The sequence below is a fragment of the Salvelinus namaycush genome, chromosome 5 (genome assembly GCF_016432855.1).
Source record: "Salvelinus namaycush isolate Seneca chromosome 5, SaNama_1.0, whole genome shotgun sequence".
NCBI classification, from domain to species: Eukaryota; Metazoa; Chordata; class Actinopteri; order Salmoniformes; family Salmonidae; genus Salvelinus; species Salvelinus namaycush.
In genome coordinates this window covers 58,848,448-58,865,695 of record NC_052311.1, presented here as the reverse complement: position 1 = coordinate 58,865,695, position 17,248 = coordinate 58,848,448, and the positions used below count along the sequence as shown (strand labels likewise).

The 17,248-nt window shown below is 40.8% G+C and overlaps 1 protein-coding gene across 1 annotated transcript; it reads left to right on the top strand.

The window, feature by feature from the left end:
- The first annotated feature begins 1,316 nt into the window (after positions 1–1,316).
- Positions 1,317–16,226, top strand: LOC120048545 (annexin A11-like). Its single transcript, XM_038994612.1, has 2 exons — positions 1,317–1,914; positions 15,561–16,226. The coding sequence occupies exons 1-2, from the start codon at positions 1,519–1,521 to the stop codon at positions 15,711–15,713; spliced, it is 549 nt and encodes a 182-aa protein (XP_038850540.1). The 5' UTR covers positions 1,317–1,518; the 3' UTR covers positions 15,714–16,226.
- Positions 16,227–17,248: the final 1,022 nt, after the last annotated feature.

The window sequence follows — 17,248 nt, the reverse complement described above, 5'->3', positions numbered from 1 at the left end:
CCTTAATGGCCGGCTTGACCTATCTCTCTGGCCGGACCTACCTACCTAGCCAGCGGGCCAGACCTACCTACTTGGCCGGTTGACCGGACCTACCGACCTGGCCGGCTGACTGGTCCCATTTGGCTGGATGACCGACTGGTCTCATCTGGCCCTCTGTCCTGTCCTATCTGGCCAGCAGGCCGACTGGATCTATTTGGCCGCCACACTGGATCTATCTATTTATGTTACATTATCTTATTGCGTTATCGCCTATGTTACATTATTTTGACGCATTATCATAATGTTACATTGTGTAACGCTCGTCGTTAGGAGAAAGAGAGGAGGACCAAGATGCAGCGTAGTGAGTACTCATATTCCTTTTAATGAAAACCGAATACTCGAACAAAACAACAAACTAACGATGAACGAGAATAACAAGAAACGAAACAGTCCTGTCTGGTGACATACACAGAGACACAGGAAACAGGAACAATCACCCACAACCCACAATGACAAAACAGGCGACCTAAATATGGCTCCCAATCAGAGACAACGACTGACACCTGCCTCTGATTGAGAACCATATCAGGCCAAACACATAGAAACAGACAAACTAGACATACAACATAGAATGCCCACTCACATCATACCCTGACCAAACAAAACATAGAAACATACAAAGCAAACTATGGTCAGGGCATGACACATTGTCTTGTTGCATTGTCATTTATGTTACATTATATTGTTACATTATAATTTGTGACATTGTCTTGCTATTTCAACATTATATTACATGATCTTGTTACATTATCGATGCTACATTATCTTGTTGTATTATTGTTTGTTGCGTTATCTTGTTATATTATCATTATGATACATAATCTTGTTACATTATCATATGTTACATTATCTTATTGCCTTGTCATTTGTTGCATTATCTTTGTTACTTTTTCTTCTTATTCTTCAATCAACAGTCTTTGCTGTTTTTTTCCTGTGTTCACTTACCATAAACAAATACTTTAAGCATCACTTTTGTTATAGTTTTACCTTATTACAGTATCAAATATACAGTTTTACATCATAACAAAGAAAAATAAGTATTTGAAAATCTTGCACTGAAGAGTCATCAATAAATACAATAATTCAATGTGACTGTTACTGGTGTAGTTCAAAATATCACCATTGGGTTGCGCACAACTCCTATCCAGGCTACGGTACCTCTGCATTAGATGGACAGCATTTCTGCGTGACTGCTGGACTTGTTATTTGACTCCAGTCAGCTACTCAGTCTTTCCCCACCCCTAATCCTTCCCTGTCAGCTCACCCACACAGGCCTCCTCTAAACATAATGAGCTGCCAGGGGAGGAGGAGAGAGAACGTAATTGCTTGCTTTACACAGCTTGTAGGCAGGCAGACCGTTTAGGCAGAGAGACACAGAAGAAGACACAGAAGAACACTTGGAGAGATTGAGAGGAGGCACAAAATAAAGAAAGAGAGAAGTAAGATAAAAGGGAAACAAATCACCAACAGCACAAAAAAATGGATCCCAACAAGATGCCAAACGCCCCACCACCAGGCTGGAACCCAGATGAGAAGTCTGGGATGGGACAACCAGCTCCTCCACCCTACCAGGACCACCCCCAGTACCCCAACACAGGATACCCTGTACCAGCAGGCTACCCCGCCAATCCCCAGGGCTACGCACCACCGCCCCAGTATGGAGGAGCTCCTGGGGCCCCTTACGGCCAGCCATACCCCCAGGGACAGTACCCCCAGGGAGAGTACCACCAGTCCACCGTCACAGTCCAGCCTACGGTGTTTGTGACCCATGGAGCTCTGCCTTACCCTCTGCCAGACTACCTGGGCTACTCCATTTTCACCATGCTGTGCTGCTGCCTGCCACTTGGCATCGCTGCACTTATCTACTCCATCTCGGTGAGTGGGACTTTTATTGCTGTTTTAAGAACATTCAAATGTAATGTAGACTAATGTGTTTCCAGTAGATATGTATCCCAAATAATTCACGGAACATAACTTTTTTCATTTTGTAGAGTAGTCAGTAGTGTATTTCTCACTCTAGTCTTTTTTTTAGCATTATCCAAGAAACCCAGTTACCGGTTTTGTTTAAATAACGGTCTCTCTCTCTCTCTCTACTTGGTGGAGGGCTGCATAGCTGGAGAGAGGGACATGTTTGTGATAGTTTTGGCCTAACACTGTCGGTGTCTCACAGTCTTGAGTTCTGTTTTGAATAAGGTCCTCAGGATATGGTGGTTTGAGGGGATCGGGGGAGGGGAGATGGGGTACGAAGTGGGAATTGGGGAGAGTGTGTGTAAGAAAGGGAGGGACCCTTCCCGGAATATGGGTGGTTAAAAATGTGTGGTTAAATATGGGTGGTTAAACATGCGGGTGACTTGACTGTGTGAGTGACGTAAGAGGAGGTGGTATTCAAAATGTAAAAGGTATTCTGGGATTATCAAATCGCAAAAGACAAAAGGAGAACTCCAACAACCCTCCCCCTTGTCCTTTGCCAAACCTCACCCTCGAATGGACAGCCACACTGAGAAGAGGGGTAGGAAAGGGCTGGAAACCCTGAGCTATCCCTACAAGCCCCAAGTCAATTTCAATTTAAGGGGCTTTATTGGCATGGGAAACATATGTTTACATTGCCAAAGCAAGTTAAATAGATAATAAACCACATTTAAATAAACAAAAAATGTACAGTGGACATTACACTTACAAAAGTTCCAAAAGAATAAAGACGTTTCAAATGTCATTATGTCTATATACAGTGTTGTAATGATGTGCAAATAGTTAAAGTACAAAAGGGAAAATAAATAAAACGTAAATATATTGTTTTTCACTGGTTGCCCTTTTCTTTTGGCAACAGGTCACAAATCTTGCCTCTGTGATTGCACAATGTGGTATTTCACAGATTGCACACTGTGGATTTGTTTTCGAATTCTTTGTGGGTCTGTGTAATCTGAGGGAAATATGTGTCTCTAATATGGTCATACATTTGGCAGGAGGTTAGGATGTGTAGCTCAGTTTCCACCTCATTTTGTAGGCAGTGTGCACATTGCAAGTCTCTTTACTTACTTACTGGGATTACAAACGCATATCAGGATAGAGAGCTAATTGTTGACCGGGTATGACTCATATAGATCAATGTGGGTAATGGTGGAAACATCCGGGTCAAAGCCTGGTAAAGAGAGAAAGGAGGTTGAAGATGTTATTATGGGCATCTTTATTTCACAATGAGACAGTGGCTTTTTATCAAGTATCAAAACCTAGTGGATGACTTCTAATGTAATAACAACATCAACTGAGGTTGAACAATGTGCTGGTGAATTGACTTCATCCACATCCATCATAGACATAATCGCTCAGTAAAGTTCCTCCTCTCCTGGGCAAGTCAAGGGCTATTATATACTGTAAGATATTTCATATTTGTACTTCATATCAGCAACTATTTTTACCAGAAAGGTGAGATGTTAACATTTCTTTGAGTATGTAGGATTACTAGTTATTGTTTATGGCTCTCTCATGATAAATAATTACTTTTGGGGATGATGTAGATTACATTTTCGATTACATTTAACTGGTTTTAATAAAGGCCACATGGAATTTTCAATAAATCTGATTTTATATATAAATAAAGACTTGCTAAAGTGCAAATATTCTGCATTTTGACACATTTTGAGACGCCCCTCTATGCATTTTAACCCACTTAACGCCAACTTTCCACCCTTATCACCATTAATTATTTTGTTACTTTCACAATGTCATTTCTGTATATTATTATTTATTTTGTGATTAGTGGGTCATTTTAAGGGGAGAAAACAACAACCTGTCCCTCATTTAAAGGTCAACCCTGCTACGTCAACTGAACTCTTATTTAAATATGGTGAAAATATTCCTTTTTAAATATTATTTTCAAAAGAAACATTGAACATCTAATAGTCAAATCATAGTGTAAAAGCAGGTGAGCTGGTTCTACTCTTTTTGTAAATATTCTGGTGTTTTGTGGTAGAAAACTGAGTGGGTTGAGCATAACAGGTCAAACCTGTTACACATAGATAGACAGGCTAGACATGTTTTCACAATAATAATAAACATTGTGAAGCTTACATTCAATTGCCCCCCGTTGAACACAGCAAACTTCCATCTCCCCTGTAACAAGGGAATTTATGGCTGATCAACAGTGTTGCGATCCTACCTGTTGGCACTTAAAGTATATTAATAGGAACTGATAGCGGTTGATGTTATTCTTCAATAACACTGACCCCAAAGCAAATCAGGGGGAGAAAATATATATTTATTCAAAGAGAACACATCATAGTTGTTATGCTGGAAAGTAGATGACAGATGTTCCTTCTTCACTGTCCTCAGTGATTCTCCACAGAACAAAGAGACAGGATGTAATCTATAACCCAACCCTAGCCTGTGGTTGACCAATTAGAATTCCTTGCAGTAAAATTGGATCAATGGCCAAATAACAAGTATCTCGTTTCAGGCTCAATGTATAGACAATTCGGACCAATTAAAACTTGCCACATGTAGCTATGAGTCCCGGGCTGACATTCCTCCCAGGTCTCTGGCCCATTAATCAATGATTCCCTATTACAGAAAAACAACTATTTCCATTGATCGTTAATTCCCTCTTGACCTTTAGTCCTCTGCGTTGTGTATTTATCTTAAAATATTCTTACAGCACGTACAATAGCATTTATTGTTTTTTATTACCTAGAGGTGAGAAAACATGTTTTTTATTAAGTTGAACATGTGCTCATTATGACAGAACGTTAAAATTAGGTTTAAAGCATTTTTGGTGGAACGACCCACATCACAGACTGAATCATTTTGGTATGCTCTTATAATCTCATATCCATGATTCACTGCCATAAAGTTATGTTTAATTTTCTCCTAAACTGAAGCCACCAGAGCGGATTCGTAATACCCTAAAGTCATTGTAAAAACAAATTCATGCCTCCTTATCTTTTGGGTATCAACACAAACAACAGACTATTATTTCCACAATTTCTTTCCAGGTTTACACAACTGAAAAGGCTATCTGGGGACAGATAGCATGAAAGCATCCAGAAGATACTCTGGAATCAATCTGTCAGACATAGGTTTGATCTGATGCTTTAAACCTCTTAAGGATTGGTTCCTTTTTTTCTATTTTCACCTAAAATGACATACCCAAATCTAACCGCCTGTAGCTCAGGACCTGAAGCAAGGATATGTATATTCTTGGTACCATTTGAAAGGAAACACTTTGAAGTTTGTTGAAATGTGAAATTAATGTAGGAGATTATAACACATTAGATCTGGTAAAAGATAATACAAAGAAAAAAAACATGCATTTAAAAAAAAAAAAAAAGTGTCATCTTTGAAATGCAAGAGAATGGCCATAATGTACTATTCCAGGTTAGACACAATTTAGATTTTGGCCACTAGATGACAGCAGTGTATGTGGAAAGTTTTAGACTGATTCAATGAACCATTGCATTTCTGTTCAAAATGTATCAAGACTGCCCAACTGTGCCTAATTGGTTTATTAATACATTTTCAAGTTCATAACTGTGCACTCGCCTCAAACAATAGCATGGTATTATTTCACTGTAATAGCTACTGTAAGTTGGACAGTGCAGTTAGACTAACAAGAATTTAAGCTTTCTGCCCATATCAGATATGTCTATGTCCTGGGAAATGTTATTGTTACTTACAACCTCATGCTAATCACAGTCTTTTTTCAACTAGGCAAGTCAGTTAAGAACAAATTCTTATTTTCAATGACAGCCTAGGAACAGTGAGTTTAACTGCCTTGTTCAGGGGCAGATTTTTACCTTGTCAGGACAGCGATTCGATCTTGCAACCATTCGGTTACTAGTCCAATGCTCTAACCACTAGGCTACCTGCCACCCACATTAGCCTACATTAGCTCAACCATCCCGTACTAATATAGTAGACTGAATCAGACACGGAGATGGAGTGTTCTCCAAGCATAAACACCACTGCAGGTGTCCTGTTTCTGCTTTTTACAGCATAGATACAGATTTATTGGAGGTGTGCTGTTTTCAGGTCTTTAACCCAGAGAGCTTACATTGAAATGACTGATCATACAGACTATCTATTACCTAGTGGGCAATTCACCGGAGGCTGCTGAAGTGAGGATGGCTCACAATAATGGCTGGAATGGAGTGAGTGGTGAGCATGCCCTAAAACAGAACTTGACATCACCTGTGAGAATGTTAGCTTGCCACGAGGACATTAAGGCCATAATTTTGCAACTTCTTCACACTTTACAGTAACACTATCCCTCTTTTTTATGAGGTAACCCCGGGCTAACATAAACAGAGTTGAGTAGAGTTAGGGAGACAGACACAATGCAGGTTGTATGACATGTTCACTTAGCTAGTAAACACTTTCATTTTTATTTATTTATTTATTTTGTTTTATTTTGTCCCATGCAGCATAATCATGAGCAAACGACCTGAAATGTATCTGGTTAATTTCCTTGTGGTTACATGTAGGGAACAAACAAATATTTCAAGTGGGTCTTTAATCCGTTATGGAATCCCTCATTCCTTACAAATAGGAGCAGTTTACCTGGACATGCTATTCGGTAATCTGTTATGGTCGTTTGTACTTTTCTGGAGAGTTTTTCACTTTTATTTTACCAGCTTTCCTTTTCCATACTGAAAATTCTATAGTGCCGTGAAAAAGTGTTTTCCCCCTTTCAGATGTTCTATATTTTTGCATATTTTTAATACTGAATGTTATCAGATCTTCAATCCTAACCTAATATTAGATAAAGGGAACCTGAGTTAACGAATAAGAAAAATGTATTCTTATTTTATTTATTTAATTAACAAAGTTACGCATCACCAAATTTCCCTGTGTGATAATGTAATCTCCCTTACACTCAATAACTGGTTGTGCCACCTTTAGCTGTAATGACTGCAACCAGATGCTTCTTGTAGTTGTTGATCAGTCCCTCACATCGCTGTGGAGGAATTTTTCTTGCGCGCAGAACTACTTTAACTCAGTGATATTTGTGGGTTTTCAAGCATGAACTGCTCGTTTCAAGTTCTGCCACAAAATCTCAATTGGGATTAGGTTTGGACTTTGACTAGGCCATGCCAAAACGTACATTTTGCAGCTTTTTAACCATTTTCATGTAGACTTGATTGTGTGTTTTGGATCATTGCCTTGCTGCATGACCCAGCTGCACTTCAGCTTCAGCTCACAGACGGATGGCCTGACATTCTCCTGTAGAATTCTCTGATACAGAGCAGAATTTATGGTTCTTTCTATTAAGGCAAGTGGTCCAGGTCCTGAACAGCAAAGCATCCCCAAACCGTCACACTACCACCACCATGCTTGACCGTTGGTATGAGGTTCTTACTGTGGAATGCATTGTTTGGTTTTCGCCAGAGATAATGGGAACCCATCTCATCCAAATAGTTGACTCTCAAGGCATTTGGGCATTTTTTATCAACACAACACTGAAGGAAACCTGTGTTAAACTAACTAGAATAGAAATCGTGCAACAGTTGAGCACTAGTCATGTATGCGGCAGGAGTCAGGAACCAGGTGCAGAAGGTGAGTTTAATAATGAAGATCGACAAAACATGAGAAGCGTACAGACCGTGAATGAAAACAAACCAATACTGCCTGATGACAGAGGCCTAAATAAAGGGGAAGTAATCAAGGTGCTGATGAAGTCCAGGTGTGCTTGACAATGGGAGCGGGAGACCGGGAGTAGGCATGACCACACCCAGTTCAGGCCTGGAGGAGACATACGGTAATGGGTAAGTGGTGTATTATCTCGCTAAGAGGCTACTTGACGCTCTGCCAGGAAGCTTGGGCATGACTATCCCACACCGAGCCCTTCCCACCTTGCCTCAGTTGCGGCAAGCTGCTAATTGCCAGTGTTTGGCGTGGCACTGCGTACAGAGGTGACCAGCCAGACTGCAAACACAGTTTTCTTTTCTGTGTCTACCAGTCAGCAGCACTGTCTGACTGGCACATAGACTTAATGCCCACTCACATAGAGTACAGCACCAGCCAATCCTGGGGTGGCAGGTTGCCTAGTGGTTAGAGCATTGGACTAGTAACCGAAAGGTTGCTAGATCGATTCCCTGAGCTGACAAAGTAAAAATCTATTGTTCTGCCCCTGAACAAGGCAGTTAACCCACTGTTCCTAGGCTGTCATTGAAAATAAGAATTTGTTCTTAACTGACTTGCCTAGTTAAATAAAAGGTGAAAACTATTCCCAGACAGGGAGAGATACGTTATGTATCTAGGAAAATGTATGTTCTAAAAAAAATGTGTTACGGTACATTGTTTCTTCCTCAAAAAGAAATGTAAAAAGAAATGGAGTTATTTCCTGTATGGGAAAGCTGGTGAAATTATGACTTCCTATTTCCTGCCGGCTACTGTTGTGGAAATGATTCCCTTGGATTACATACAGTGCATTTGGAAAGTAAATCAGACCCCTTAACTTTTTCCACAATTTGTTACATTATAGCGTCATTCTAAAATGGATTTAAAAAAAATCCCCATCAATCTACACACAATAACCCATAATGACAAAGGAAAAACTGAATTGTTTGCAAATTTATTACAAATAAAAAACTGAAAAAAATCACATTTACATAAGTATTCAGACCCTTTACTCAGTCCTTTGTTGAAGCACTGTTGGCAGCGCTTACAGCCTCGAGTCTTCTTGGGCATGATGCTACAAGCTTGGCACAACCGCATTTGGGGAGTTTCTCCCATTCTTCTCTGCAGATCCTCTCAAGCTCTGTCAGGTTGGATGGGGAGCGTTGCTGCACAGCTATTTTCAGGTCTCTGCAGAGATGTTCGATCGGGTTCAAGTCCGGGCTCTGGCTGGGCCACTCAAGGACATTCAGAGACTTGTTCCAAAGCTACTCCTGCATTGTCTTGGCTGTGTGCTCATGGTCGTTGTCCTGTTGGAAGGTGAACCTTCGCCCCAGTCTGAGGTCTTGAGCCCTCTGGAGCAGGTTTTCATCAAGGATCTCGCTGTACTTTGCTCCATTCATCTTTCCCTCGATCCTGACTAGTCTCCCAGTCCCTGCCACTGATAAAAACACCCCCACAGCATGATGCTACCGACACCGTGCTTCAGCGTAGGGATTGTGATAGCTTTCCTCAAGATGTGATGCTTGGCATTCAGGCCAAAGAGTTCAATCTTGGTTTCATCAGACCAGAGAATCTTGTTTCTTATGGTCTGAAAGTCCTTTAGGTGCCTTTTGGCAAACTCCAAGCGGGCTGTCATGTGCCTTTAACTGGCCACTCTACCATAAAGGCCTGATTGGGGGAGTGCTGCAGAGATGGTTGTCCTTCTGGAAGATTCTCCCATCTCCACAGAGGAGCTCTGTCAGAGTGAACATCGGGTTCTTGGTCACCTCACTGACCTAGGCCCTTCTCCCCCGATTGTTCAGTTTGGCCGGGCGGCCAGTTCTAGGAAGAGTCTTGGTGGTTCCAAACTTCTTCCATTTGAGAATGATGGAGGCCACTGTGTTCTCAGGGCCCTCATTGCTGCAGAAATGTTTTGGTACCCTTCCCCAGATCTGTGCCTCGACACAATCTTGTCTTGGAACTCTACATACAATTCCTTTGACCTCGTGGCTTGGTTTTTGCTCTGACATGCACTGTCAACTGTGGGAAGTGACTATGCATAGATAATAACAGAGATTAGCAGCGGTGTAAAGGGGGGGCAGTGCAAATAGTCTGGATAGCCATTTGATTAGATGTTCAGAGTCTTATGGCTTGGGGGTAGAAGCTGTTTAGATGCCTCTTGGACCTAGACTTGGCGTTCCGGTACCGCTTGCCATGTGGTAGCAGAGAGAACAGTCTATGACTGGTGTGGCTGGAGTCTTTGACACGTTTTAGGGCCTTCCTCTGACACCGCCTGGTATAGAGGTCCTGGATGGCAGGAAGCTTAGCCCCAGTGATGTACTGGGCCATATGCACTACCCTCTGCGGTCAGAGGCCGAGCAGTTGCCTTACCAGGCGGTGATGCAACCAGTCAGGATGCTCTCGATGGTGCAGCTGTAGAGCCTTTTGAGGATCTCAGGACCCATGCCAAATCTTTTCAGTCTCCTGAGGGGGAATAGGTTTTGTTGTGCCCTCTTCACGTCTTGGTGTGCTTGGACCATGTTAGTTTGTTGGTGATGTGGACACCAAGGCATTTAAGCTCTCAACCTGCTCCACTACAGCCCGTCGATGAGAATGGGGGTGTGCTCGGACCTCCTTTTCCTGTAGTCCACAGTCATCTCCTTATTTAATCAATTTTAGAATAAGGCTGTAATGTAACTAAATGTGGAAAAAGTGAAGGGGTCTGAATATTTGCCGAATGCACTGTAGGTTAGTTGCATTCCCTATTTTATTGAGTTTGGATTGTTTTAGGTTAGTTCGAGATCTATACAGGATATTGTTATGTCGTGATTTATAGGACTTTCCACATTTCAGCATGTTTTTCCTGGCCTGACACACGAGAGGGGGAGTCGCATTGTGTTTGAAATCTGTTGTGTTTGGGATTTGCGCCAGGTTGTCTGGGAGGAGTAGGAGGAAGGGAAAGGTCTGTGGGAGGGTCAATAGGGGTACAGGCCGGGGGAGGGGAGGGCAACAGGATTCTGCCTCTTGGCAATTCAACATTCACACAGTGGGGCCTTTCTAACATGGCGGACAAGAGGGCATTATCAGAGAGCAGAAAGAAGCTATTGTGTGTGTGTGCTCGTGAATACCCCCAAAAAATAATACTTCCAGGTCAACTGTAATATGAATACCATTCTAAGCACAATTTCTCCCGTTTTCAGCAAAATCAATGACGAGGCCTTCATGCTGCCCGTCTCTGCATGATTGAAGAAGGCAATGAGCTCCGTCGGGTCTTTTTAAAAATGACGGGTGGGGAAGCAAAACGTACTGCGAGATAGGGAAAGGGGGAGATAAGCTGTGTGCGGAAACAGATTTCTTCACCCGATCTGTCAATCTTATCACCTCTAAAATGTAAATGAAACACTATAAAGAATTTATATAATGTGTCATTACATACAGTACAGTTGAAGTCGGAAGTTTACATACACTTACGTTGGAGTCATTAAAACTCGTTTTTCAACCACTCCACAAATTTCTTGTTAACAAACTATAGTTTTGGCAAGTCGGTTAGGACATCTACTTTGTGCATGAAACAAGTAATTTTTCCAACAATTGTTTACAGACAGATTATTTAACTTATGATTCACTGTATCACAATTCCAGTGGGTCAGAAGTTTACATACACTAAGTTGACTGTGCCTTTAAACAGCTTGGAAAATTCCAGAAAATGATGTCATGGCTTTAGAAGCTTCTGATAGGCTAATTGACATCATTTGAGTCAATTGGAGGTGTACCTGTGGATGTATTTCAAGGCCTACCTTCAAACTCAGTGCCTCTTTGCTCGACATCATGGGAAAATAAAAAGAAATCAGCCAAGACCTCAGAAAAAAATTGTAGACCTCAACAAGTCTGGTTCATGATTGGGAGCAATATCCAAACGCCTGAAGGTAGCACGTTCATCTGTACAAACAATAGTACGCAAGTATAAACACCATTGGACCACGCAGCCGTCATACCGCTCAGGAAGGAGACGCGTTCTGTCTCCTAAAGATGAACGTACTTTGGTGCGAAAAGTGCAAATCAATCCCAGAACAACTGCAAAGGACCTTGTGAAGATGCTGGAGGAAACAGGTACAAAAGTATCTATATCCACAGTAAAACAAGTCTTATATCGACACAACCTGAAAGGCCGCTCAGCAAGGAAAAAGTCACTGCTCCAAAACCGCCAAAAAAAGCCAGACTATGGTTTGCAACTGCGCATGGAGACAAAGATCGTACTTTTTGGAGAAATGTCCTCTGGTCTGATGAAACAAAAATAGAACTGTTTGGCCATTATGACCATCGTTATGTTTGGAGGAAAAAGGGGTAGGCTTGCAAGCCGAAGAACATCATCCCAACCGTGAAGCACGGGGGTGGCAGCATCATGTTGTGAGGGTGCTTTGCTGCAGGAGAGACTGGTGCACTTCACAAAATAGATGGCATCACGAGGAAGGAAAATTCTGTGGATATATCAAATCAAATGTATTTATATATTGAAGCACCATCTCAAGACATCAGTCAGGAAGGTAAAGCTTGGTCGCAAATGGATCTTCCAAATGGACAATGACCTCAAGCATACTTTCAAAGTTGTGGCTACATGGCTTAAGGACAACAAGGTCTAGGTATTGGAGTGTCCATGCCCTGACCTCAATCCTATAGAAATATTGTGGGCAGAACTGAAAAAGCGTGTGTGAGCAAGGAGGCCTACAAACCTGACTCAGTTACACCCGCTCTGTCAGGAGGAATGGGCCAAAATTCACCCAACTTATTGTGGGAAGCTTGTGGAAGGCTACCCAAAACGTTTGACCCAAGTCAAACAATTTAAAGGCAATGCTACCTAATACTAATTAAGTGTATGTAAACGTCTGACCCACTGGGAATGTGATGAAAGAAATAAAAGCTGAAATCATTCTCTCCACTATTATTCTGACATTTCACATTCTTAAAATAAAGTGGTGATCCTAACTGACCTAAGACAGGGAATTTTTACTGGGATTAAATGTCAGGAATTGTGAAAACTGAGTTTAAATGTATTTGGCTAAGGTGTATCTAAACTTCTGACTTAAAACTCTACCTATTTGAAGGTTTGTGTCGAATTTGAATCTGTTTTTAAGGGCGGCGCTAAAGTTCTCTTCAGAACTTAACAGCGGCTGTCGCGGCTTTTAAGAGGCATGATGGCTTGCGGTGATGACGCAAAAGATGTATGCATTCCGTTGTACAATAGACCTTACCCTGTCCCTGTCCCTTTATTATTTTTAAACCTTCTCTTCAGTCACAGAGAAGAGCAGAAATCTGTTGACCGTGTAAATCAATAGTGGTCCCGTGTGGCTAAGTTGGTAGAGCATGGCACTTGCAATGCCAGGGTTCTGGGTTTGATTCCCATGGGGAACCAGTACGAAGTCGCTCTAGATTGTCTGCTAAACGACCCCAAAAAATATAAATGCTCACTGGGACGCTCAATGAATGGCGCATTCACCAGCATTTCTGTACTGTCACTGAGAAGGCCCTTCATGTCACAGAGATTAGAAAGACAGACTCCGTTAATGATCTGATTCTGTTCGATCTTGGGATTTTCTCACATATCAAGCATCTCACATCCTGCCCCTCCCTCTCCATGAGGTCACACAGAAACCCCAATACAATGTGTTCAGTTGTACATCCTCCACATAAACAATTCATAAAATGTTCACTTTGTCATCCCATTGCACTCCCCACATTGCTTAGAACAAATCCCAGATTGCAGATACAGTATTTTATAAAAGAGTGGAATAACCACTCCTCAGTTAATTGTTCAGAATATTTTATTTGGAATTGAGTTGGTATTGAATGTAATGTGGTTTTCAAGGAGCCTGGCCCAACAGATTATATTATGATGAGTCATATGAACAATATGCTGCAGTGCTGATAGAGGCCCATGGGGAAATCAGGAATGGAGTATTACGTGGGTAAGTGAATGGAATCAAGCTTCCAGTGGGTTTCTGGGGCCTCATTTATAAACCGTGCATACATTCAAAATATATCCCAAAATGTGCGTGTGCCAGTTTTATATATTTTTTTACTTGACTTGAGAATGTACTCACCTCCCTGCAAACTTTATCCCATGCATACTTACATCTGCTGGTGGTTGAAATACTGTATTGCAAGCTTGCAAGTGAGTATTTTGTGTGAAAGGGGTATATAAAAATATATAAAAATCAACAGGAAAACTTATTATTAACAAGAATGCAACTATTTGCCATCAGTGAGGAGAGCGAAAACATATGTTTTATTTTTAGAATCTAAAATAATTAATTAGACAACAGAATCTTATAATAGGAATATGTTTCCTATTTATTTTATTTTCATAACCATTGCAGAATATACAGTGTTCCAGAATATACAGTATTCCAGAATACAGTGTTACAGAATATACAGTGTTACAGAATATACACAGTATTACAGAATATACAGTATAGTATTCCAGAATATACAGTATTCCTCACCTTTTCTGGCTGTGATGGGTTCATATTCCATACAACAAATGACCACGCACATCTCTCAGCACATCTCTCATGTAATTGGACGTAGCCTAGTAAATGGATAGGCTATATGTATTTCAAGTTTTGCAATATCACGGCAAACTGAGCATACAGACAGACAGATGGGATGGAGGAAATATTGTGAACCTCAAGGAAATGGAAGAAAACCGTTTGGTGGAGTGCCCAGATAATTATTCAAGACACGCAAGTACACAGACCCTCAGAAACACAACAACTGTCCACTGTTAAGAGATCCAAGGAGCCCTTCTCCTCTAGCTAGCCGTGTAGAAACAATTATGAACCAGCTGTCAGTAATCAGGAGGAGGGTTTACAATAGCAGGCAGGCCTTCTCACGCCACACTACCCTAAATCAACACAGACCCTCTCTGCTTAAACCTTAAGTCAACCCTCGCCCTGCTGTGGAAGCCAACTCACATATTTCACCAGAGGACGGAAACAGATGGAGGCTATGTTAACAACGTCATGTGACTAGGGGGAGGTTGATTCAATTGAGACTTGAGTAAGTCACTGTTGAGTGGGAGCGATCTTATAGGGGGGTGTGAGGGCATGTTGTTATTTTTTAAACATGGACTAAAGAGTGGGTATTTTGGTGCCTGTTGTTTGTGTTTTACATGCACTTCCTGTTTGTCACAAGACTCTTCCTGATTTGGAGCCAGAAAGTAATCCAAGACCACATGTGACACACACATACTGTTCAAAATTTGCTGAGAGCTTTACTGTTGCTTAGTGTGTGACTCATACTGACTGGTAGTCAGCTACTCCGAGATGTCTATAGTGTAAAGTCCATGGCAAGGAATGATGAGTCAAAGACACTGAGACTTCAGTTAGTTGACTGAAAGTTTAGCATTGCCTGTCAAACCTTGTTCTTCCCTCAAGAGAAAACATAACAGGTGTCAAAAAGTGTCTCACAAAATAGCACCATTCCTAAGACTGTAGCTAGGGGAGAGAGCTACAAGAGTGAATCTTGCACACAGGTACAGTTGGTTCTTCATCCACAGCTGTTTCAACTTAGTGCTGCTTGGGGTGTGGCCACAGGAACTTAGCGTTCAAGTTGTTATATCATCACTAGTATGGTGTTAATATGCTCTATTATAGATGCTCTACAGTGAGATAGAAAAATGTCCCTCTGGTTTTTATTTTCTGACTTAGTTGGCATGTTGGCTAAGCATTGTGTTTGTGAATGAATACTGCTTCTCCTGAAATAACTCAAATCAAATAAGAGCATGGCACTAAATCATCGTTGAACTCTCTCCGTTGAAGTCTCTCTCTGACTCTCTCTTTCCAGAATGATGATTACAACAATTACAGCTCTCCCTCCTTTCCTTTCTTTCTTTCTTCCTTCCTTCCTTCCTTCCTCCCTCCCTCTGCTCTCAGACTCGAGACGCCAACAACCAGGGTCACCAGCAGGTTGCTGAGAGGAGTTCTCGTCTAGCACGGATACTGAACCACTCCGCCCTGGGTATCGGCATCACCGTCATCATCCTGTACATCGTCTACGTCGTCATCCTGGCCAAAAGTATCCACTGATCTGACACCTAAACACCGGTTAGCACCACAGCCACCGCTTCTCTCAACCCCAGCCCCCAAAATCATCCTGATTTTGACCACATACAGTGGGTGCCAGTTACAGGCACTTTCCAAAGAGATACATAATGCTGTTTATTCATCAACATTTATGACATGCTTTTTTAAAACTATATATCTAATGACTTACTTTTTTAAATACCTGCAGACAGGATAGTTTAAATTGTTAATTCATTTGCCTGTTTAATTTTAAGTTTAATATACATAAATAAACAACAAATTATGGATACTGATAGTTTTTTGGAATATTTCTAATAAATGTCTAAAGGATAGTGTATGTGTATTCACTGTGTATGGATAAGTCATATCAGAGTTTAGAGACAGATTTGACAATGTTATGAGAATGCAGCAGAAAGAGACTATTCTTAAAGTCTGAGAGGACATGTATTACTTGATGTCAATACACAGAGTGCCAGTAAGGTTACCACTCACAAGAATAAACATTTTGCAACTCAATGTCAAATATTTACTTCTTGTTGTACAAATGTATCAATTTGCTCAATTCAGTGTTCTGTGCTGTCAGCAATGGCACAAGCAATACTCAACTCAACTTATTTTGGACAACCGTGGAGACTAAGACCTAGATTCAAACTGTAGCGCAGAAGATCCGCTGTATAGCACAATTTAAATTTAAAGGTCATTTACGATTTAGTCAACATATGCAGCGTTTACCGTGAATGCAGTCTCCGCAAACGCAGGAACATGGCCTTCCACTCTACGGATTTAATCTAACCCTGGAAGTCAAAAGAAATTGCAGCGCTGTTCCAGTTTGGCCTTACAGTTGATTCATTTGGTGAAATGTACACACTATTCCATGTAATTTATAGTCACATATTGCCAGATTATGTATAACACTCTATATGTTAGATATATATTTTATTTTAGTATATATATATATATATATATATATATATATATATATATATATATTCAGTGACGCTCACCTCTTCTATTTACCAAGGGGTTCAACTTTATCCTTCTCTTACGTGTGTAGTTGTTGGGAAAAGTGTTTACCTTGTATCGTGTATTTTTGTTTGTGAAAACACAAAAGAAGAGACCATTATAAGAATGCAGATATGTAAACCAAATTTGTTTTAAAATAAAGTTAAAAGGGTGAATAAATCACACACTGATTTCAGACACATTTAGATCAAAAGCCTTTTGACTGGCGGCAGGCTACAGCTAATAATCCACTTCCAAGTCCAATTGATCAACAACAAAAAAGCATGATTAATCTTAGCACTGAACATTTCTCTCTTTACCCTCTGATTTATGTATATTAACATTTGTATTATATACAGTACCAATCAAGAGTTTCTTTATTTTTACTATTTTCTACATTGTAGAATAATAGTGAAGACACAAAAACTATGAAATAACACATAAAACCATGTAGTAACCAAAAAGGTGTTAAACAAATCAAAATATATTTTAGAGTTTAGATTCTTCAAAGTAGCCACCCTTTGCCTTGATGACAG